Source organism: Indicator indicator, chromosome 5, assembly GCF_027791375.1.
Source record: "Indicator indicator isolate 239-I01 chromosome 5, UM_Iind_1.1, whole genome shotgun sequence".
Lineage (NCBI taxonomy): Eukaryota > Metazoa > Chordata > Aves > Piciformes > Indicatoridae > Indicator > Indicator indicator.
The window spans coordinates 32716390-32739260 of NC_072014.1; the positions used below are offsets into that span (position 1 = coordinate 32716390).

General features: G+C 41.4%; 1 protein-coding gene across 1 annotated transcript; it reads right to left on the reverse strand.

Annotated features, from left to right (window-relative positions):
- Window positions 1-604: 604 nt before the first annotated feature.
- On the reverse strand, window positions 605-22783 carry LOC128967320 (protein mono-ADP-ribosyltransferase PARP14-like). Its single transcript, XM_054381399.1, has 19 exons — window positions 22597-22783; window positions 22383-22489; window positions 22270-22303; window positions 20879-20956; window positions 19944-20138; window positions 18719-18999; window positions 16754-16970; window positions 13675-15896; window positions 12088-12321; window positions 11580-11801; window positions 9899-9989; window positions 8801-8941; window positions 8130-8189; window positions 6388-6555; window positions 5338-5538; window positions 4620-5237; window positions 2533-2672; window positions 1826-2000; window positions 605-1606 (listed from the first exon to the last, which is right to left on the reverse strand). Exons 1-19 carry the CDS (start codon window positions 22781-22783, stop codon window positions 1317-1319), a joined length of 5661 nt encoding a protein of 1886 aa, XP_054237374.1. The 3' UTR covers window positions 605-1316.
- Between the last annotated feature and the right edge of the window lie 88 nt (window positions 22784-22871).

Genomic DNA, 22871 nt, shown 5'->3' on the forward strand with positions numbered 1-22871 from the left:
GATAGGGCTCGGCTCTTTTCGGTGGTTCACAGGGATAAGACAAGGAACAATGGGTTCAAACTTGAACATAGAAGATTTTACCACAACATGAAGAAAAACTTTTTTACAGTGAGGGTGACAGAGCACTGGAAGAGGCTGCCCAGGGAAGTTGTGGAGTCCCCTTCTCTGGAAACTTTCAAAACCCACCTGGATGCATTCCTGTGCAGACTACCCTAAGCTTTGGCAGGGGGGTTGGACCCGATGATCTCTTGAGGGCCCTTAGACCTCTGATCCACTGTGGTACTGTGATTTCTTACTGATTGCTTCTGCAGAGCCCAGTGCTACAGGTTTCTGCTCCATGCTTGCTGCCCGAAGCCCCAGTAATACAAGCACTGGTGAAAAACCACCATGGTGTTCCCCACAGATTGTTGTGGTGATGCCAAGTACAGATGCATTACTGGCTCCTGGGAGCCAGTTCAGACTTGATACAAGTAATGCATCAGCTGCAGCAAAGCACCCTGAGCCACCATCATCATCTTTACCTCCTGCCATGTTGATGAAGCAGCAAAGAGAGATATTTGTCACAAAGATTAAGTTTATTAGTTTTAAAAGCAAAACTCAGGCCTTAAGACCTTCACACCCAAAGCCAGATTACCACCCCCTTCTGTGTTTGGCCTTCCTCTATTAATTTCTCCTCAAGGTTGCTGCAGCTGGTATGTGACCACAGAAACTTCCTCAAAATTTACTTTCCTGTTTTTCATAGGTTATAACTTCTATAACCTTCTGTAGGACAACGTCCTAAACCACAAAGGAAGGTTATTTTATTAAGAACAAGCAGATCTGTATCTGACATATCACATTCATTGACATTCACTGGTTAAAAAAAAAAAATCAATGGTATATATAGACAAGCACAAGCCATTAATGACAATTAGTTTTTGGAAAACCACTGTATCATAATTCACACGCAGTGTGTACTTTAGAGAGTATAAAAAGCCATCAGAAATCCACTGTTGGGGAGGCAGTGGCTGAAAGTTCCCTTCCAATCCCCTGCAGGCCCTCGCCGCTTCCTAGGGCAATAAGGATGACTATAAGGCTTCAGGAAAAGACTAATACAGTAGAAAGGTAGAATACTAAGTAGTTAAATATGATCAGCTACACTTGAGTGTAAAGCAGCAGCCTCATTAGGTACTTTCCCAAACTGCCAGAGGTTGCTTGAATATAAACAAGCTTTAACAAATTGATTTCATAAAAGTATTTGTTTCAGTTGTTCATTTTGTTGTGTTTCTGTCTCATGAAGACTGTAAGATATGCAAGCCTGGCTGTAATCAAAATGCTTATTTTGTGAAAGTGATAAGGTATGCTGGGTAAGCTTGAACATCATTAAATATGATGAACATGGATGGATGGTCCATGTTATCAGTTGAACTATCAAAGAGATCTACAGAGTCATGAGGGTCTTTTGCGCCTGGAATAATCGATCCTTTTACCCCCTGAGAATATTCTCCAACAAGGACTTGAGCCAAGTACATGTACTTCTTCCCATTGGCATCTGGTTGAGAGTAGGTGTCCTGGGCAGAATAGCTGGCATTAACAGCAAAGTATGTTCCATTTCCATAGTATGCAGCTGGAGTCAGAAAAACAAACACCTGTGAGTGTTTCGTTCGCAGCAATCACTTACCTATGATCTTTAGAGCCTGTGAGGCTCTGGACAATTTGGTTTTTTATTTGCAATAGGGAGATATAATAAGTAATTGTGCATACAAGGCAGGTCTATACAGATGGTAGGGTAGATCAGTCCTAGCCCTACTCAGGAAAACAAGAGTTGTTTTGAAATTCACATTACCGTGCATTCCAGCATAGCTCCGGTTAAATCCTTTGTTATTAATTAAGTGTAATGACTCCCAGTTTGTCCCATGAAACAGAAGCTTCTCGTTTTTTCTGTTGCCATTTTTGTTATCCATTTCATCCTTTTTTATTTGGTAGTTCTTCCATAAGAATTGGTTCTGTATCCTTTCAATCTGCAACGTTTGAAAGGAAGACAGAAAGAAAGAAAAAGGAGGCTGCTGTCATGAAAAACATTCACGTATCAACAACACAATCTGCTTCCAAGGTTCCCCTCCTAACTCCGATACATCTATACCAGATTATGAAGTAAGATCGTCGCATCACTCCAAACTTTGGCATGAGAGACAGCAGAGCCCAGCCCAAAACATGACAGAAACACTTCATGGCAAACAATATAGGAGAGCTCTGCAAGTTTCTGGGGTGTAGGTAACATCTACCTGCAAAGCTCACAGGGCTTAGGTAAGCTCTACTATAGCAAAAACAGTTTAAAGAAAGAGCACTCTCCCCTGCTGCCGAAGCAGCAACTGCTTGAGTTGTTCCAAACACCTCAAGCTGCAACATTAAAATGATGCTCATTAAAGTTACTAGCAGCTATAAAGACTTGTCCAACTTCATAAATCCCTGTGGAATTAATTTTTCTGTTGTTATATTCTTCATTACTTTCTATCAAAATATTTATGCTCAGAAATTATTAAATGCTTTTACCTTTTCAATTTTGAATGACTGACAGGTACGCAGGAACCTTTTCTGCACATCTTTGTATTCTTTTGTTGCTGGTTTTAGTTCCACTATTTTGAGTCGCTGGTTCTCCATATCATCCCACGTTGCAGGGAGCACTGTTGCCTCTTGATACGCAGAAGAAACATAATCAATCATATTTACCCAAATCCTCTGCTTAAAATGAAACATGCCCTGCAGCAAACCCTTCTAAAAGCCCACGCATCTTATCACTGGTGCCTACTGGTCTTTGTCAGCCAAGAGGATGCAACTGGTCTTTTACCAGATGACTAGAGTGGTGTAGTTTCTAATTTGCCACTGCACTGTCAACTGATGCCTCAATTGCTAGTTCCTAGTCAAATCTGTTCTTCATAGCTGAAGAGGAATCCTCTCCCACACTGTTTATCAGTAGCCTTCCCTGTAAATCAAGTTTTCAAGGACACAGAGCAAATACAGATTTACCGAGTAGTTAATTCTCATCAGTTAGGAAACAAGGAGCAAAGTATCTGAACAAGGAAGGTTTAAAATTTAAAAGTTCAAGAATACTCTCCCTCTGAAAAGCAGAAATCTTCTTTTTCTTCCCTTTTCTTATTCAATGCAAAGCCTAGTGTCTAGCTGTATTTTCAAAGAGTAACACTGGCTGATAACAGATGCTACAGAAATCCAGCACTAAGGATCCCTCAATTAGAAGTGACATCTTTTGCTTAAGAGAATAAAAAAACTAAAAGCTGAAAATATGTGCAGGAGTGCCTCAGAGTGGCTCCAAGGAAAGTTTATCAATATAGTGAGGTAATATATATATTTTTGTATATTTTATATTTCTTTTATCTATCTACAGACAGATAGGTAGATAGATAACAGGTAAAAATATTACATTACTAAGGCACCAAGAGCTGCACCACTACTTAAATCTGCTCACTTTCATTTTCAAGAGTTAAATGGACAAAAAAAAAGTTTGTTTCCACTACAATATAAAATGTGCCCCTGTAAAACTGAGTCACAGCAGGACAAATCCAAAGAATATGTGTGGGTGTACTGATTGATGAGAAGCTCACCATGAGCCAGCGATGAGCTCATGCAGCCCAGAAGGCAAATTGTATCCTGGGATGCATCAAGAGGAGAGTGGCCAGCAGGTGAAGAGAAGTGATTCTGCCCCTTCACACTGCTCTTGTGAGATCTCATCTCGAATACTGCATCCAGTTCTGGTGTCCCCATCATAAGAAGGACACAGAGCTGTTGGAGCAAGTCCAGAGGAGGGCCACAAAGATGATGCAAGGGCTGGAGCACCTCTTCTATGAGGATAGGCTGAGAGAGCTGGGGGTGTTCAGCCTAGAGAAGACTTGGGGTGACCTTATTGCTGCCTTCCAGTACCTGAAGAGACCCTACGGTAAGGCTAGAGAAGGACTTTTCCTAAGGGTGTCTAGCAATAGGACAAAGGGGAATGGTTTGAAGCTGAGGAAGAGTAGGTTTAGACTGGATCTTAGGAAGAAATTCTTCAGTACTGGGGTGGTGGGACTCTGGAATAGGTTGCCCAGGGAGGTTGTGCCCAGGGGAGGCATTCAAGGCCAGGCTGGATAAGGCCTTGAGCAGCCAAGTCTAGTTGTAAGGTGCCCATTGCAGAGAGGCTGGAGTAGATGATCTCTAAAGGTCCCTTCCAACCTAAGCCGTTATGTGATTCTACACTGTGAGAAAATCCTGTATGGATGAGAAACAAAATGGTAGCTCCTTATACTGTAAAGGATCAGAAGTAAATGGAAGAGAGTATACCAAGAACAGAAGCGAGTAGAGATCTAGAATAGCAACTGCTACAAATATCTGATTATTGCTAGTAAGCCTGTTAAGGACCTCATAACACATTATGTACATTTTCAATTTTTTTAAGTCACTGCAGGATTTTTTTTTTTTAAACTTTCATTTGTCAATTCAGTTCCTTTCTACACTCTCCCAAAATTGATCTGTATAAAGCTCCTAACAGTATTTTGCATATTCTTACCATTTCTTACTCTTATTAGGCTGGATACAAACAATCTAGTTTTAATGTAGGAACATTAGCCTGCCAAGATGCTTTTGCTTACCTTTGGATTTATCAATACGTATAATTGGTGTACTGTTTCCTTGGTCATCCAGAAAACATTTTGTTTCTGTATTCACCCTGCACTTTTTCCCGTCAATGGTGGCTTCAACAACTTTCTGCTGCCCTGTGAAAGCATCTTCCAAGAGCTTATTTGTGAGACTGTCGAAGGGCACATAGGAATCCTTTTTAAAATACTTCCACTCTATTATGTTCTGTAGAAGTTTTGCATTTTTCTCTTCCTGTTCACTCTCTTTTAACCTGTAGATCATTTGTTGAATAGATGAAGAAGCCTTACAGACATCTTTCTCAACACCTGAAATTTTAATAATGTTACCATCCAACTTGAGAGCAACTTCAAATTTCTTCTCTATGTTATCCAGTTCCTCTTTCTCCCTTTCACGAAAATGGACAATAGACTCATCTGTGATTTCTGTTTGAATAATTTCATTTAAAATTGCCTTTTCCAGCCATTTTGCAGCTTCTTCCACTTTATTTTTGTTTTCACCACAAATCTGCACAACAGCCGGGTTGATTTTCTTTTCCAAAACTGCTTTATTCTTCTGGGAAAGTTTTTCTTCCTTCAGGGAAATATTTTTTCCCTTCTCAGAGCCCCAGAATGCTACATTGAAAAACACAAAGGTTAATATTAATGACAACATTTATCAGCTGGTGCTAGACAAGATTGATCTGTAACCTGTATTTAACTGAGATCTACTTACATGCAATCTTGGAAAATGCTGCTTTGACTGTTTTAAGAGGACCTCCTTTCTGCATGCTTTTATTGAATACACTCATCAGATGTGGCTGAAAGATGACAACTTTAATAGTTTTCAGAGATGGAGCAGAGTTACTTCTTGCAAAGTCAGTTACTGCTTCTATCATGTTGTCAGCTGCTACAGCTGGATCACGGCCTGCCTCACCTAAAACAAGTTATAAATATTTTGCTTTTAAGCAGCATTAATAGCTGTTACAAATGGTTGAAACATCTTTAAAAGAACAATTACGAACATACCCACAATCACCTGGATCAGAAACAGCTCAGAAATAACTTCAGGTTGGCAGTTAGGAATGATTTCTATTTATCAGGAAAAAGGAGGTTTGAGCAAAAAGAAAAACTTAACTTTACTTTTGTTGACATGGTGAGTGATCAGGTTATGATGTAGTCGATGTAGCTGGGTTACCACAGGCCTGATGCTCAATGGTTCAGTAGCCAACTCTTTGCTCAAAAAGCAAGTCTACTTTTTACAACTATTCATGCAAGAGGTCCCTGCATGCACAGGGCCCAGTTCTGGATTCTCTGATTACAGAGATTTCTGTGGAACTAACTGAAAATAACAAATGAAAAAGAACAACTTAACCTTTTTGACAGGTTCATGTTCCAGCCACATCAACTCTGCTTATGCAGCTGCTAGCCAGAGCTGCATCATCTACTTGACTTCAGCAATGAAAAAGTAGCTCCATGAATATTTTCTGATGAACTGCCTACAATTATCAGGCTGCTATAACAAATATTTATGGTTCTCCAGAAATATAGATGTGGCTTTAAATCCCCATTAGCAAGGAAGAGTGGCTCCAGAGCACTCATACTGTGTACTAAGCTGACTGCAAGGAGTGAAGCTTTCTAGGTCTCTGTAAGCTTCTAATAACAGATTTAAAGTCTTCAGTTTCTGAATAAAATTTTCATCAAAGAACAAGCCCTCCAGATAAATCAAACTCATCACTTGAGCCCCAAGATCAGCATTGATCCCATTTCAAAGGGAGACACAGACCTGTTCCAATCGCTGGGAAGGTGACAGAGGTATACTGCTGTAATTCACACTCCTGAAGCACTATGGAGACTAACTGCTTGATATCCTCTTGGGCAACAAAATGAATTATTTTTTTGCATGGCAGGCTTCCTGCTTGGGTGGTGATAAAGCTCTTGTTAGACTGGGAGGCTGAAATGTAAGCAGGAGAACATAATCAACAATTATCCATAATACAGATGTGTAATAATCCTCGTTAGGAATAACAAAATTCTGACAAGTATGCAACAGGATAAGCTTCAAGTCTCTTTCCACAAACTCTGCAACCTCCTTTCTCTATTTTCATTTTGAAGACACTGGGATTCATTTTATGTTTGTAAAATATTTGCCTCATTTGGCATGTAAAATTTGTGTGCACCTTTGTTGGGTTTGCACTGCAGACTTGGAGAACTTCCTGCAGACTAGTGCTCTGCTGTCTTCATGCACATACAAGCATGCCATCTGCCCTCAGGCTGCCCAGCCTGAATTACCCTCTTGGCCTGCACAACAGAGGTATAGCTTTTACCTTCTCCACGTAATTCTTTTGCTTTGGTAGATGTTCCAATCTGATCTCCACAGCAATGTCTTGCCCATTTACCTTATTTTGTGGGGTTTTAAAACACATACCTGTCCATCCTTACGTCCCATTCATTGTATTTATTGTTCACAATCTGAATTTGATCTACAAATAAATGCCTCTTCTAAGGCAGGAACCTAGCTTCACTAGTTTTCCCTCTTGATTACACAGAGGATCTGATAGTGGGTTGCTAGTTATGCCAACAGCAAACATTTTCTCACTCAGGAATGACAAAGGGAGCTGCAGGTAGGTAGTTGTTTCCAGTGAGGTATGGCTTCCCTATTAACACTTCTGCCAACATTATCCCTTGCTCATGGTCTGTTCGGCACAGACTCGATTTGTTTTTGTCATGAAGAGCTTTATTAGATTTTGTCCTGGTTTCAGCTGGGATAATCTTCTTCCTAGTAGCTGGGGCAGTATTCTGTTTTGGATTTAGTGTGACACTAACACTGATAACACGCTGATGTTTTCGTTGTTGCTAAGTAGTGCTTATCTTCAGTTAAGAATTTCTCAGTTGCCCAGATTCTGCTAGTGTGCAGGTGTACAAGAAGCTGGGAGGGAGCATGGCCAGGACAGATGACCTGAACTAGCTACAGGGCTATTCCATACCATAGAATATTGTGCTCAGTATGTAAACCAGGGGGAGTTTGCCAGGGCACATCGTTGCTCAGGCACTGGTCAGTGGGTGCTTAGCAATTGCACTGTGCACCACTTGTCTTTCTTGGGTCTTATTTCTCTCTCTTTTTGTTATATTATTTTTCATCACAATTATTATTACATTTTTAGTTATTAAATTGTTCTTATCTCAACACACAAGTTTTACTTGCAGCTTTTTTATCTCCAGTTCTCCTCCCCATCCTATTGGGGGAAGTGACTGAGCAGCTGCACGGTGCTTAGTTGCTGACTGGGGGTAGAATTTGGCGATACAGTAATGAATAGATATAGGTCTTTACAAATGCTTAGAAGTCCCCTCTTCTTGAAGACTTTTCTTTTTCTTCTCAAAAAATGCTGTATCACAGTAACAGGTTAAAAACTAGCTGATGTAACACAGCAGATGTGATACAGATGGATGTACAGTAAGCACTGAGAAACAGATACCCTGTCATGCACAAACACCTTCAGAAAGGAGGTCAGAAATGTTGTACCATACCTTGAGCACATTCATCTTCAACTGCTTTTCCAGCACCATTCAGAATTGCTTTAGAAACACCTTAGGTAAGAAGAGGCATATGAATCTACTGTTAGTATCGTTAATGCTATCAAAATCCCATCTGAGGCAGAACTGTGTACCACATAGTATCTAAAATCTCAGTCCTGGCATCAGTAAGGGTATAATTGAAAAGTACTGTTGCCTAAATTTTAGGTTTATGCTTTTCAATTCAAGTGATGTCAAAAGTACCTAAGTTTCATTGAAATTAGACATCTCCTTTAGTCCAAGAGACGCTCTGGGCAACCTGATCTAATTGAGGATGCCCCTGCTTACTGCAGAGGGGCTTGGATTAAATGACCTTTGGAGGTCCCTTCCAAGCCAGACCATTCTGTGATTATATATTATTTTAAAAAATTAAAACAGATTAGTTTCTTTCACTGCCACAGCCTTAAAAATGCCATCCTGTAACAGATTAACAAGAAAGTTTCAGACACTTCCTAACTGCACCCTAAGAAGGAAACTACACTGTGAAATAAAAAGGTTTGAAGCAATGGGAGAAAAAAAACAACCAACCAACTGCAGCTTCAAACTCCTTATCCAGTCCTTCAAACTCCTTATCCAGTCCTTCAAACTACATGTGTTGTTTTCACAGCTAGTACCAACTACAATACCTGTTTTGAGGTTGAAAGTTTTGTTTGTTATGTTTACAATAACATCTGCTGCTTCCTTGGTAATGTCACCTTCCACCACCTGGAATATGACTGAGCCAATTGTCATCTCATGTACCTTCTGTGCTGGGGTATGAGAGGAAGCTGCAGGAAAGAAATACAGACACTAAGCAGAAGGGAGCAATAAGGTAAGTGGTAAGGTGATAAAGCACTTGTTCATGGGTACAGTGTCTACAGAGACTACAGTCTGGCTCCAGACTCAGACCATGAAGAGAACTGCCTGAAAATCATTCCTTCCCACAGAAGGAGTCTCTCATCGACCTTCACCTCTTCCTGTAATTGCTATTCGTGCTGAGACAGCACTAAGAAAAATGTTTTGCAGCATGTCTGGTACATAGTGACTACTTTGCAACATTTTGCTATATAAACCTTTGTGAAACTCCAAGGTATGAGAGGAGCACACTTTCCAAGTTTGACTCCCTTGCTCCTCTGTCTCATAGTTTTCAGGCAGGTTCTCCACTGTGTGACAGGAACTTTTTACCCACGTGTTATCTATAAAAACCTCACAAGTTTACAACATGTACCTCGTTTTCTGCACTCTACAGTTCCATTAGGCTGGATAGCACCAAAGGTATTTCAGTTTGGTTTTGCTATTCATCTGAACATGTAAAAGATTGAAGACTACTACCAACAGGCTACTTGAAGATCCATAACCAGGACGTCACCTGGCTTCCCAGGCCATAGGAAGACACTGACCAGTTTGTGATTTAATCAAGTACTGCAGTAATAAAAGAAAAAGCTTTACTTGTGCCCTTGGCACGTGATACTTCTGCTGTCCTGATTCATGAGGGCACTATGCAAATAATGAGTCACAGGTACATCTTTTTCTTAGAACCCCAAACACTGTTTCAGGTACTACAGACACTCAGCCTGAAAATATTGCACACTGCCTTTACAGCAGCTATTTTGACTCTTACTTGGACTTTGGGAATGACATGCTCACCAATTAAGTATCTAAACATTCACCATTAATGCATTCTCTGGAATATTTTCAAGAATAAAAAAGGCCACCAGGCACACAACTCTGTGAAATAAGCTTACCTGTGTCTTGGAATGCCGCCTTTGGAGAAGCCTTTTCCTCTTCAACATCTACAGTATTTTCACACCTCTTCTGAAGTTCTGCTGAAAATTGCTAGAGAAGGAAGTTACAATCAACCCCCACAGAAATCTTTAGATTACACAGGAGAAATAAAGGTTTGAAATGTAAAGTTAAAAAACATTGAGAGAGAGCTTAATGCAAATCACTTCATACCACCACCTACCTTAACACTGGCGCCAAGTCCTGACACACTGTGGTTCTCAGAGAACAAGTTACTCAGGGTGAGCAACAGAGAGAATTGATAAATAACCAAGCCAAAGCCCTAGTCACCGTTCCAGAGGAATACATTAGCAGAGAGCATCCTTGCACTCTGAGGGGCTAGTTTACACTCTAACTGAAGTCTGGCAGCTAGTGCCACCCTTTACTATTCACAACAGCTAAGGCTTTAGCTGTTTAGCCTTCAAGTTTGATCTTTCGAAACACATTAGCTACTGCACAAAATTGCAGAAGTCAACAGATACAAAAACATTTATTTGGACATTAACTCACAGTGTGACTGCTCTCTTCTGAGAGATCATATGTGAAATGAGTAACTTGAGTATGGATGTGGAAAATTTGTGCTAACTTGATACTGAAGAGAGGGAGATGTGGAATACTGGTACATTTCTCCTGGAGAAGCTTACCAGCACAGCAATCCTAGCACAACTCTTCCTAAAAAGTCTCTACCACTGAAAGTACTCCTGTTTTCCCAGAGTGAAGGCATCTATGCAGGAGCTGCAGCAAATCTATCTGTAGGCAAGTCTTATATACTGAAAAATTAGGTGAGTTTATGAGATAAAGAGTAATTACACTTTTGTCTGCATTATTGCCAGGGAACAGAAAAGGATAGGAGGGGTGCAGGGCAGGTGGCCACAAAGGGTAGAGCCAGAAGAGTGCTTTCAGCGCAGATGAGACTGTCAAACTTCTTTAGTACAAAAACAAACACCCTGTGGGTTCTTTGGAGGTCAACACGTAGCCAAGTATCACGAGATAGACTGTCCTGGTTTTGTCTGGGACAGAGCTAATTTGTCTTCTCAGTAGCCAGAACAGTGCTGTGTTTTGGGTTCAGGTCATTGGAACTGGCATGAGATGAATGCTGATAATACACTGACGGCTTTAGCTGTTGCTGGGAGATCATGGGCTTTTCAGATCCCCTTATTTTGCTAGTGCACAATAAGCTGGGGGCAACCGTGGCCAAGACAGCTGACCCAAACTAGCCAAAGGCATATTCCATACCATAAAACATCATGCTCAATGTATAAACTGGGGAGAACTGGTTAGGGCCTCAGGGGGAGGGCTGGGGGTGTCACTGCTCAAGCATCATTCAGTGGGTGGCCGGCAATTCCATCATGCAAGACTTCTCCTTTTGAGTTTTATTTCTCTCTCTTTTTGTAGTATTCCATTTCATTACTGTTATCATACTATTTCATGATGGTTGTTATTATTATGTTTTAGTTATTAAACTGTTCTTATTTTGACACAAGATTTTCACTCTTCCCCCTTGCCTTGATAGTCCTCTGCATCCCACTGGGAGTGGGGAGGGGTGAGTGAACAGCTGCATGGTGCTTGGCTGCTGTCTAGAGCTATCATGATATACACCCAAATAAACTAGCATATAAGAAACAGAAAAATATAGTAGCTCACCTCAATATTATCTGTGTCTTCTGGATACAACACAAAATGAACTTCCTTAAGAGACTGTACTCGATTTTTACTACTGAATTCAAACACCTTTTCAAACAGTAATTTGGCAACAAGAGGCTTTGGGAATCCTAAATTCCCTGTCCCAATTGCTGGGAAGGTAATTGACTTTAAAGATAGCTCCTCAGCAATCTCCAGGCATTTTGTGATGACATCTCCCAAAACCTGTAAAGCACAATTGTGGTTTTCAATTACTGAAAGTAGCTTATTTTCCAGTATGTGAATGTAGTATCTTTCCCTTTTAGTTATCTTTTTGGTATTAAAACACAGTCATTGCATACATCACAAGGAACATATTAATCAACAACACGTCAGCCACACAATTAAAGAAAACACAGGCCAGACTCTTTCATCTTCTATGATACTGTCACACATTTTAAAGGGAAAGTGGTATTAAACCCATTAGAAAACCCAGTAAAATTAATATTCAGACAGATAAAAACTCTTGTACCTTTAAAGATGGGTGTTTCTTGGACCACATCGGTACAACAGCATGAAGAACAACACTGCAATCTAGACCATAACCTTTTGTTTTCAACACAGATCCTTCCACAGGTGTTTTTCTTTGGCCTTCTTCCTTTAAGCCTGTCTGAAGCATTGGCCCTGCCTTGCGTAGCAAAGCTTTAGCAAGTGGCCCTTTACCAAGCTGGAGATCTTGGGCAACACTGTTGACAACAACGTCCGTCTGAAAAACAGGCAAGCAAAATGCTCCAGCTTTTAAGCATCACATTTACATTTTGCACCGATGTAATACAGCCTGCCTGCTGATTTACAAAAGAATTTTTGGGACAGGAATCTGAAAGTGAACAAAGATCTTGAATAAACCAGAAGCTATGCTCAGTTCTAATACCATGACCTTGCCTGAAGCAACACAGAAGCTGAATTAACAGTAAAATTCATTTCAACCTGATGGGAGAAAGTTAAAATTCTGCATTCCTGATCTATTTGTTCTACCTCTATCTGGAAAACATATATGCAAGTTCATTCTCCAAGAGAAGATAACAGACCAAAAACCTGCGTTCACTGAGCTAAGCAGGGCCTCCCATGCTGGCTGGTCTAGACACAAAGAAGCTGAAAACAAACAAGACCAAAGGAAAGGTAAGAAGTGAGAAATACAAAGGGCTCTGAACATTGTGTCAAGCACTACTCTCAGCTCCTCAGAAAGGACCTCCATACACATACTCTGCCCTGGCCAACTAGAGGATCTGCATGCACAAGCTGTGGGCTGAATCCATGCCTGAACGGATTTGTTGGCCACTACAAAAACAGTTCCAAAAAGACTTGCTTCTACTATCAGTGAACTCAGTAAAGTTGCTATCAGCCCTATAACAGCAGTTCAATACCAGAGGCAAATGGAAATCAACTAATGAAGTTGCTTTTCCACAGGAAATACAAAAGAAACTGCATATTTTGTGCCAGTTTTCACCAATGACATAATGAATAATAGTTTCCCAGATCAATATCCTACAGGTGCAGGGAGAACCAGACTGGTTGAAGGCCCGTGGTCAGAAGCACATGTCTGTGCTGCATCAGGACCACAGTGGACCTGGAAGCAGCCCACTCACTCTTATGCAGTAGGGTACTGACACTAATCAATACCAAGCACCCTCTTTTGCTTTTGCACTAGTTCCATACTCTCACAATCAGGATTTCTGGGAAAGTCAGTACTGCATGAAGGCAGTTCCTGCCCATCAAGGTAGGGTCAGGGAGGTTCAGAGTCCAGAACTACACCTGCTGACCTCACTTGCTTCTGATAAACCATAATGCAGCACGTCCCACATGGATCCATATGCCTCTATCAGTAGATGAGAAATGCAGTACTGTGCAGCCATCTGTATCTATCATGTAAGACAGTCATCTAATTGCAATTCTTATCAGCAGCAGCAGTACCAATTTCAGTACCTTATCAAACCTATTACATTGCTAGTTGCAGATGGTGATCTCAGGGTGGTCTTTTTGTGTGTGTGTGTTCATTTGTTGTTTCTTAAAAAAAACCAAAACACTTAATATTTTAAAAGCTGATAATTTAAAAACTTACTTTAGCATCTTCAATGCTTCCCTTTGTCAGAATGATGTGAAGGCCTTCCTCAGTTGTTACCAATGGGAGGTCCTCGCTATTTTGAGAAATTTTGCTTTTCTGAGGCTGATGCAATGACTTGTTAGGAGATAAAAACACTTTTTTCAGTGCCTTGCTGAAAGCCTCAATGTTATGCTGTGCAATATCCACAAGATGAACCTCCTTCAAGCTGCTCTCCCCCATCGATTCTTCCAAGGTCTCCCTGATGGAGGATACAATTGAATATGTATACAGTTCCAGAGGGAAGCTAAAAATCTCTGCACTTCCAGCAGGAAGGGCTATGGAATGATGATTAAATTCTTCAGCTAGTTGTAGACTTTTTTTCACTGTCTTTTTCAACAAGAACACACACTTCTCTTCTTCATCCTGCCTCCACCTAGGCCCAATTGCGTGGATGATGTTTTTGCAGGGGAGTTTCCCAGCCTTTGTGATAACTGCACACCCAGGGTGCAAAATCCCTTTCTCCCTCACCAGATCACACTCCTGCTGCAGCTCTGGACCAGCTGCCTTTAACAACGCACCAGCAAGGCCCTCAGTGTGTTTTAAGTCTCCATTAGCTGCATTTACCACAACATCAGCAGGATGAGTGCACAAGTCAGCTTTATAAACCGCTATTACAATTCCACCTAAGGTCACTTGCATATAGGGCTTGCCTGTATTACGACGTTCCTGTTTTTCTCCCAGCTGTTCTGATTCCTCTTCCAGCATGACTAGACACTTAAAGTCTTGATTTGCAGTGGCAGCAAAAAAGCGTTCTCGTTCTTTGAAGTATGACTTGGCTCCTGGCTTTTCAATTACCACACGCTTATAATGCAGGCCAGACAGAATTTGCTCAAATAAGGTAACTCCCTTCAGCACTTCTCCTTTTGGCCCACTCAAACACACAACTCTACATTTCTTCTGTGTGCTGAAGTCAACTTTCACACCTTTATTCTGTAAGTCATTCCAAACACTGCTCTTCTCCTTCTCAACAAACATCATGACTGCCGTGGGCCTTCCTCCAATGACCTTCTCTACTTGCATGTTTTCATCTATAAAGTTAAAAAGCTCCTCATAGGCTTTTGCTACTGCTTGAGAACAGCCAGCTATGATGACCTGACTCTCTGCCTGAGTGACTGTTACAGCTCCATTAGAGCAGTTTTGCTCAGTAAGTATCCTCCATTCCTTCTTCTGGAGTACAGACCCATCCTGCACAGCAATAGTTTTGTAGTCCAGTTCCTTCTTTATTTCTTCCTCTGCTTTTTCAACATCGTCATCAGTATTCCCCTTCAAGATGATATCTTCTTCGCTAAGCTCATAAAAGGCACTAATTTGTTTTGACATAAACAGGCTCTGTGACAGGGTTTCATTATCAACATTCTTTAAAAACTGGAAAATATTAGGGTGGATATTAACTGTTCTCCTTTTCATGTTGCGTATATTGTCCAATATTTCCCCTTTTACTTTATAAACTTCATGAGGTACTCCACACAGATTAAATATCTTCTGCAAACAATCGTAACTCATCTGCAGGGCTGGGAACTCTGTAAAAATTTTTTCTTGAAGACCAGTAGACTCTAAAATTGCATATTCCCCCGGACTCACTGTCACTATTACTTCAATTCTTTGCTTTTCTATTTCAATTTTTCTGGTGGCTTCTTCTATCCAAATCTTCAGTTCTTGTTCAACATTCTTCACAACTTCTTTTTCACCCACTAGAATACATAACTCATTGGAAAGACATGGGATTATCATAACTTCATCGTGGGTAAAGCTGTTTCTAATGGCATCCCACACCTCTGCATTTACTTGACATTCAATTGCTTCATACTTTGATATGCTCTGTGAAAATGCTGTGGAAACTTTTTCTTTCCATGTCTTGACCAATTGAGATACTGATCTCTTCCGCTCAGACAAAGCAGCTGAAGGATGCAAAGTAACTTCTGGTTCTGCACAGTGGGGTTCAGGCCATGTTACCACACAATTGCACTTTGCCATTTCACCACTTATTGCCTCAGTTAGCCTGTTATTGATCTGCAAGTAACACCAGATATACAAATTCAGAGGCACCGTAACTGGATCTGGCTTCTTTATTTGTGGCCCTTCCTTTCCATATAGAGCTGTTCCCAGTGAGGTGTAGTAAGGGTAGACAGAGACTGGTGTTTTGTTGAGTGAATGCTGCTTTGCCAGGATATTGGTTACATCTAAAACAAAAAAAACCCCAAACAGTTAGTGCTAGCACTTAAACGTGAAGATCTTCCAGGTTTTTTGGTTTTGTTTTTTTAAATCTTTGATTTCTATATGTTTGTATGCCTAAGAATAGTTTTACATTAATTTTCCTCCCCTTTCCAGATAGAATTCAAAGTTACCTAAGAGTTCCTGCTTTTAAATGCCAAAAAACTGTCAGAGAGGAACAGTTAAGAACCAACATGTCTACCTCCAAAAGGAGGTGTGCACTGTCTCTGCCCCTGTTTCTGTTATCTGCTGTACCTGAAGTGCCCAACTCGGTAGTTGTCTGGGCTGTTACTCAGCTGTATCAAATCAAAGCTCCTCCATTTGCCCCTAGAAGAGTATTTATTTCCTTCAACTTCCCTTTAACCCTCCCCTTCACTGCAATGCCTCCAGCTTCCTCCTTGTCCTCCATCTTCCACAGCTGCTCATGTTTCTGTTGCTGGCTAGATAACACACAGTCCCTGGTTTACAGACAAAAAGCTGTCCAAAATACTGTCCTCTGACAAGCCAGAGGCAGATGTTGGTAGGAGTTGTGGGGAGAAGTCTTCTGCATTATGCAGGGCAGTAATTTCTCTATTGAACCCAAACTGTAGCCTGAACTCTGTAAGCATCAAGGCCTGAGTGAAATAAACTGTGCATAAAAAGGAAAGAATTCCTACCCAGCTCATCCAAAACTTAAGCTTGCACTCCAGTTAGCAGAGACCTGCTAACAAAGCAACAGATGTGCTCTTTCACGAGGGCAAAGTAGTCTGTTTCACTAGAAAATCTGCATTTTGATCTTTAAGTGAAAGGACTTCAAATAAACACAGGCTTTGTATTTCTGCATTACCTTTATGGTCATCGAATGTAACGATAGCTGCTTCTTCATCAGGCAGCTGCTGAACACACATCACTTGGGCACCTCCATTCTTCTTATTTTCAAAGTAGACAATTATATAGTCAGTGGGTGTGCCAGGTGGTATATTTTCAACCCTAACACAATTTGTTAGCTCAAGGCACCGTGCAGTAATATTGTATTGCTTTGCTCGATGGTTGTGATTAAGATTCTCAGTAAATTTCGCTTCAGGTAGAAAGAGAAGGGAGAAGAGAAATAAAAAACCCAAGATCGAATTAGTAGCTCACTTCTCTACTATGACTTTAGGTAACTATCACTGTGTGCATCAACCAAAGCACCGAATTACAAAGCACCCATCAACTTAGAGGTTCCCACAAAAGTACCTCTTCCCGCATATTCAGTATCTGTTACCTAGTATTAACCAGGTGGCTGATCAAAATTACTGACTGCAGCTACTCCAGCCAGAATTTGTTACTAGTTTTTCTACTTTGGCTTTATACACAACTAATCAAACAGAAGTCAACAGTTCAAATTTGGACTCTGTTTTATAATAAATAAATTCTACTTTTGGCTATTTTTCCACCCTGTTATCATCACAGTAAAAGAAAGTGAAGTCACTTTTGCATCTATCAGGAAAACACACAATTGAGTTTTCAAAGGATCTAGTTACATGCTAAAAATTTCAGGACTGGATCACAAGATGAGAGGCAAATAATTTCTGACTTCTGAAGCAGAACACCCTATGCCTTCTCTGAGACTAGAAACTCCTTTAGTTTAATTATACCACTGACTGATCCCTTTTCAACTCCCAAGATTTCTGGGTAACTTCATTCTTACATCTAAACAGTAACACAACTATTCCCACAAAGCAGGTTCTAAGTGGCACGTAACTTGTTTTAACCACATTCTACCTTCTAAAGGCATTTACAGATTTTCCACACAAAATTCTCTCTTCCTTCCTGTCTCACCTCCCCACCTAGAATCATACACATGAAATCACCTTGTCCCCAAAAGCACTCAAGCACAGCAACACTCAAAGAATCCTGGAACCAGCTCACTGCTGTAATTTCGATTGAGTTTCCCTGGTAATGCAGTGCTGTTATCTCTACAGCCCCAGCTATGGCATTGGCTCTGGTTTTATCATATCACTGACTGCTACCCATGCCCTAGGATGGAATTTGTTAAAAATACCAGCCATAAGTTAACCAGGAAGTCCTCACTCCAACCTCTCACTGGTGATAAGTGGGAACAGGCATATCTCTGTCAACTAGAAAATGCTTTTGTCATCACTAATCAAGCAGAAGAGAAACTGTAGAACATCAAACACACTAAAACACACAGTGGGCATGCAGTAGTCTAACCACTGGTTGGTTATGCAGCATCAGGCAAAGCATCCCATGTTTCACAAAAAACAGCTGCCAGTCTGCTTAAAGACAGCTGGACTTACCTCAGCATCCCAGGGTCCACCTAGCCTGGTGGCAACAGCCACAGCAGGTATCTAGAAAAAAGCTGTAAGATGCTGCTGCTTCCTTAATCCTCTCCCAGCCTCTAATCTGTTACAGTAGATTGCCCAAGCTTGATGCAGTGTATTTAACCTTAAAAAGATCTGTTCATGTACTTTTTCCATTTTTTTTTCTCAAACCCATACAAACTCACTAGACATGTAACACTTTTGGCAAGGAAAGCCTTTATCATCAACCTATTCTAAGACCAAGTATATCCTTTTATTGCTTGTATAAAGTTCTAGTTTGTTTTTCATCCTACCTGTTCTGTTTACTATCTGAATCAGAGCTGGATCTTTTACATAGCTTACTGATAAAAAGGATGCCATTAACTTTAGTAGAGTAAATAGTCATTTAGATGAAGCAACATCAGAATAAACCTCAAATCTACAACAGAAAGCTTCTTGCTGCTTATTCTCCCTCACACACACACACGTTGCTAATAAGAAAGATCCACAACTCTTAACTCCTTCTTACCAATACTTCCAGTGAAAGTAACTACAGCAGCATGTAATTCAGGTATCATTTCCACACTGAAGTCACCATCATCCTCTGACAAGCCACTGATGTTCTCTATCAGCATAATTAACATGCACTCTTTCATTGTCTCCTGCACATTTTCGAGCACAACTCTGGTGGAAAGCTGGGATTCTTGAGACTCCTCCATTTCAAATGGCTTCACAAACAGATCAATTTTCTTCACAGAGTGATGCTTCTTTTGCAAAACTTCTTCAGCATCTAGTTCCACATGAAAAACAAACAAAGGAAATGATCTTCCCTTCCCCTCCCACCACAGCAGAGCAACACATTAAACTACACTTTACCTTGTAATCTGGCCAGCTGTTTCTCTCTTGTATCACAATGAAAACTACACTAAAAGTTAGGCTCATTATAAAAGCTACTCTATTATCTAGGTGTACCCAGTCTTCCTATAGGGAAAAAAAATTACTTTTTCAGTTAAGTTCACCTGCCTTCTACTGCTCTGAAGTGGAAGAAACTGCTCTCCAGATACAAAACCTAATAAATCATAAATAAAGGAGTTTCCATCCTGCTTATCTTATACATTTAAACAGTCAAATACAGTTAATAGTTATATATTTAACCATATTTAACTATTTCTCCTGCATAAATCCTTTCCTTTTTGCATACATCCTTCACACACTAACAAGTAGCCAACAGCACTTTAGTATAAAGGAAAACTACAAATAAATTCAGGTTACTTTAAAATAATTCTCTGCATACTCAGCTGTTTTACATAGTATTTACTTCCTCATTTCCTCCCAATCTCCAAAACCTTGGCAATTGAAATGAATATGAAATAACATATGAACAACAAATAATATTTCCCCATGATCTGCAGTTAGTATTCTACTATGCTTTATCCAGTTTCCTGGACTCAAATTAAAGCTTACTTATGCTGCAGCACTCTTTACATAACTTTTTCTGCATTATTCTCTGAGCCTTGATCAGGCATTTAGGACTTGTCTAGAGAACCGTTTCTTTCCCTGTGCTTTTATAAGTGCACATCTGCATTAGAGAGACAGGCATGTTCCTTTTATACCCTGTCACCCTTTGGGAATAATACATCATTTCTGCTCAAGCAATGCCCAGAGAGATCCAGCACCAGCAAAGGCCTATTTTCAAAAGGAAGCTTTAGTAACACAATACCCATAACATCATACCTTCCTCATCCTGAAAAGTAATGATAATTTCCTGATTCTTTTTGATGTAAGACTCGATGGTCCCTCCACCAGACTTCTTTTTATTTTCAAAATACATTTCCACAACCTCATCTTCTATTTCCTCCCCAAAGGCAGTGGTTACTATGATAGATTTCCTAGAGGTTGCTTTTTCTGCTTCAAATTTCTCATGTGATTCTGAAATGAAAGATCACATCCTAATTCCTGGGTACTTAGGCAAAAATTAAGAAAAAAATCTGAGCTTATTATCTTCCAAGATTTCACATCTCTTTTTGTTTAGATCATAGATAAGAGCAGGAAAAGAACAGGCAAATAAACACTGATTCAGGTGGCTGTTCCTTTTCCAAAACAACTTTTAAACCCCAAACAAGCTGAGCATATCACCAGCATGAGTTGTCCATCAACAGGTGAGGAGAAAAAAAATCCATTCATCATCAGGCAAGGACAGCAGAAGTAATGGCTATGAAAGCTTCATGAATCCAGGTAACCATTATTCCTCTGCCTGTGCACCTTTTCCATTTTCAGCTCCAGCCACTGCTGTGGGTCACCATGGGTCTACATACGTTGGCTGCCACAGGAGCTCTGGCATACAAAACTACTGCTGTTCTATCACAGATTGCCCTGGTGGAACTGGTGACGGCTAGGAAGGTCTGGGTAGGACAGCTTTACCCTCAACAAAGGTCACCATCCATTGCATAGTATTCCTAAGGAACAGAACTGTCTAAGGCAGCCAGTGAAGCGGTGAATTTCCTAAAGGGACTCACACAAAGACAAAAAAACCCACCAATTTCTTTATTTTAGCCTGAGATCGTGATTTTTGTCATGATTATAGACAAAACACCACAAGCACTATTGCAGCAGTGCAAATCAATGAAGTAAGAATACACTGTTCTCTCCTTGCAAAGTGGCAAACTTACCTGTCTTTTCCTGCAGAGTGCAGCACGTAGAAATCTCCTTATTCTGGCAGGTGGGAAGAAACACCTGGGATTCATTAACTAGGGATAAGTGACAATGATTTCTTAGTTACTGGGTCCTTCAGGAAGAAAAAGGTCATACACTTACAGACCCAGGAACTAGCACAGCTTGAATTTCGTTTTGTTTGACATCTCCAGAATCATAGAAGTCCATGTATTCCACATTTTAAACCATATGCTGAATGTGGTTACAGAAAACCTCTTGAAGCTCAAGAAGCTTCAGGCACAGTATCAAAAAGCAAACTAGCACATGGTCATGCTGCATGAACCACTGTGAGCAGGTTCTCCCATGCAACAACATTCTCATCTGAAAACTGTGCAATCAGAGATCTGTTGAGAACACTCCTCCTCTGGACGGAAACGCCTTTAGAAACCAGATACTTCTATAAAATCATCTATCACGATGATAAAGAATTCAGCTCAGTGGAAATGAAGATGTGCCAACAAAGAGCAACTGTGAGAATAGTTTTTTTTCCCCAAGGTCAGAGATTTCTCCAACTTACAGGTGTTTTAACAATAGATAGGGAGAAACCTTACTTCTTTGATAGGAAAGTGATCCAGCCCAAATCAGGCAATCCTTAGACACAAGGAAAAAAAGCAGTTCTGAAATTCCAGCAAACTGCAAACTCATTGCTAATGTTCAACTGAAGGACACCATGTAAAACCCCTTAAAGACCACCCCTTGGATACCACCAGAGATATGCACTGCATATATATAATAAGATGTAAATATGTTGATTCATTCCAGGAAATAATATGAATATTCATGCATATTCTGGGAAATCAAATATACATGCGTGTGCTTAAGAAACAGAAAGTTACTATACTGTCTTGTTGGTGTGCAAGATCGGAGACTCGAGTCTCACTGCACAGCTAAATTTGAAATCCAAAGACAACGGTGACATCTGCCAGGCTGCTGCTGTTCTAGTCTGCACGATCTCTCTCACCCGTGCACCACCCTAACCTGCACAAATGAGTAACGTGTATGTAGAAATAAACGTGTTAGGTATGACTGCCAGTCAGGCCCGCGGGAAGAATACATTCGATGCCAGCTGGAATCATAACAGAAACTTCATGGGAAGCTAATTGTTCGGCTTTTACGCATGGCCGTGGAGTTTCCTTAATGGCTCTGCTTTATGAAATTAATTTAATTTTGCGGGTTAGAAAACGAAAGAGCGCTGGCGGTGGGGAATAGGAGAAAGGGCTCAGCCCGGCCACGCCCTGGTCGAGCAGACAGCTGGGACACTGGTCCTGCCACCCTCCCGCCCGGCCTCCCCGGGCCAGCGCCCCGTAGAGCTGAGCCGAGGAGCGCATGCCCTCACGCACACCGTTACCTGGCGCCTCGGCCCCGCCGGCCAGTCCGACCTCCTGGAAGCGGAAAGAGAGGAGAACGGTTACCCGCGGCTTCGCTCGCCCACCCCTCCCCACACGCTGCCACCCGCCTCACCTGCGTGGGGTCTCCATCCGCCGGCAGCTCGGTGACGAGCAGCGACAGCCGCTTTCTGGGTCCCCAGTCGAGCTCATGGACCCGCTGTTCGAGCACCCGCTGTCTCACTGCCAACACGACAGGCACTGGTGAGGGAGGGCGGCAGTGGCCGCCATCCCCTCCCCGAAACGCGGGCAGCGGCCATTAATATCCCTTCCCTGTCCCAAGCGCTCACCTTCAGGACGGGCGAAACAGACGAGGAGGCACCCGGTCCTGGTCTGCAACTCGCACTCGCCGCCACCCGACCGCCTCTGGCTCTGGAAGTAGCAGAGAAGTTTCTTCTTCAGGGCGAGCGGCGGCTTGGCGGCACCCCAGTCGCCGCGCACCAGCAGCGGGAAGCCACCCGGGCGCTGCTCCGCCATGGCCGTCTCTAAAGTTTCCCCTCACCCTGATGCTTTCGGTTTCCTTTCTTCGATGAAACTCAGCAGCATTGAGCCCCGCCCCGCAGAC

Coding starts and splice junctions, on each gene's coding strand:
- LOC128967320 (XM_054381399.1), bottom strand. CDS start 22,783: ATGGCGGAGCAGCGCCCGGGTGGCTTCCCGCTGCTGGTGCGCGGCGAC. Junction 8,190..8,800: donor AACTTTCAACCTCAAAACAG/GTATTGTAGTTG, acceptor TTCTTACCTAAG/GTGTTTCTAAAGCAATTCTG. Junction 5,238..5,337: donor AGCATTTTCCAAGATTGCAT/GTAAGTAGATCT, acceptor TTTTCAATGTAG/CATTCTGGGGCTCTGAGAAG.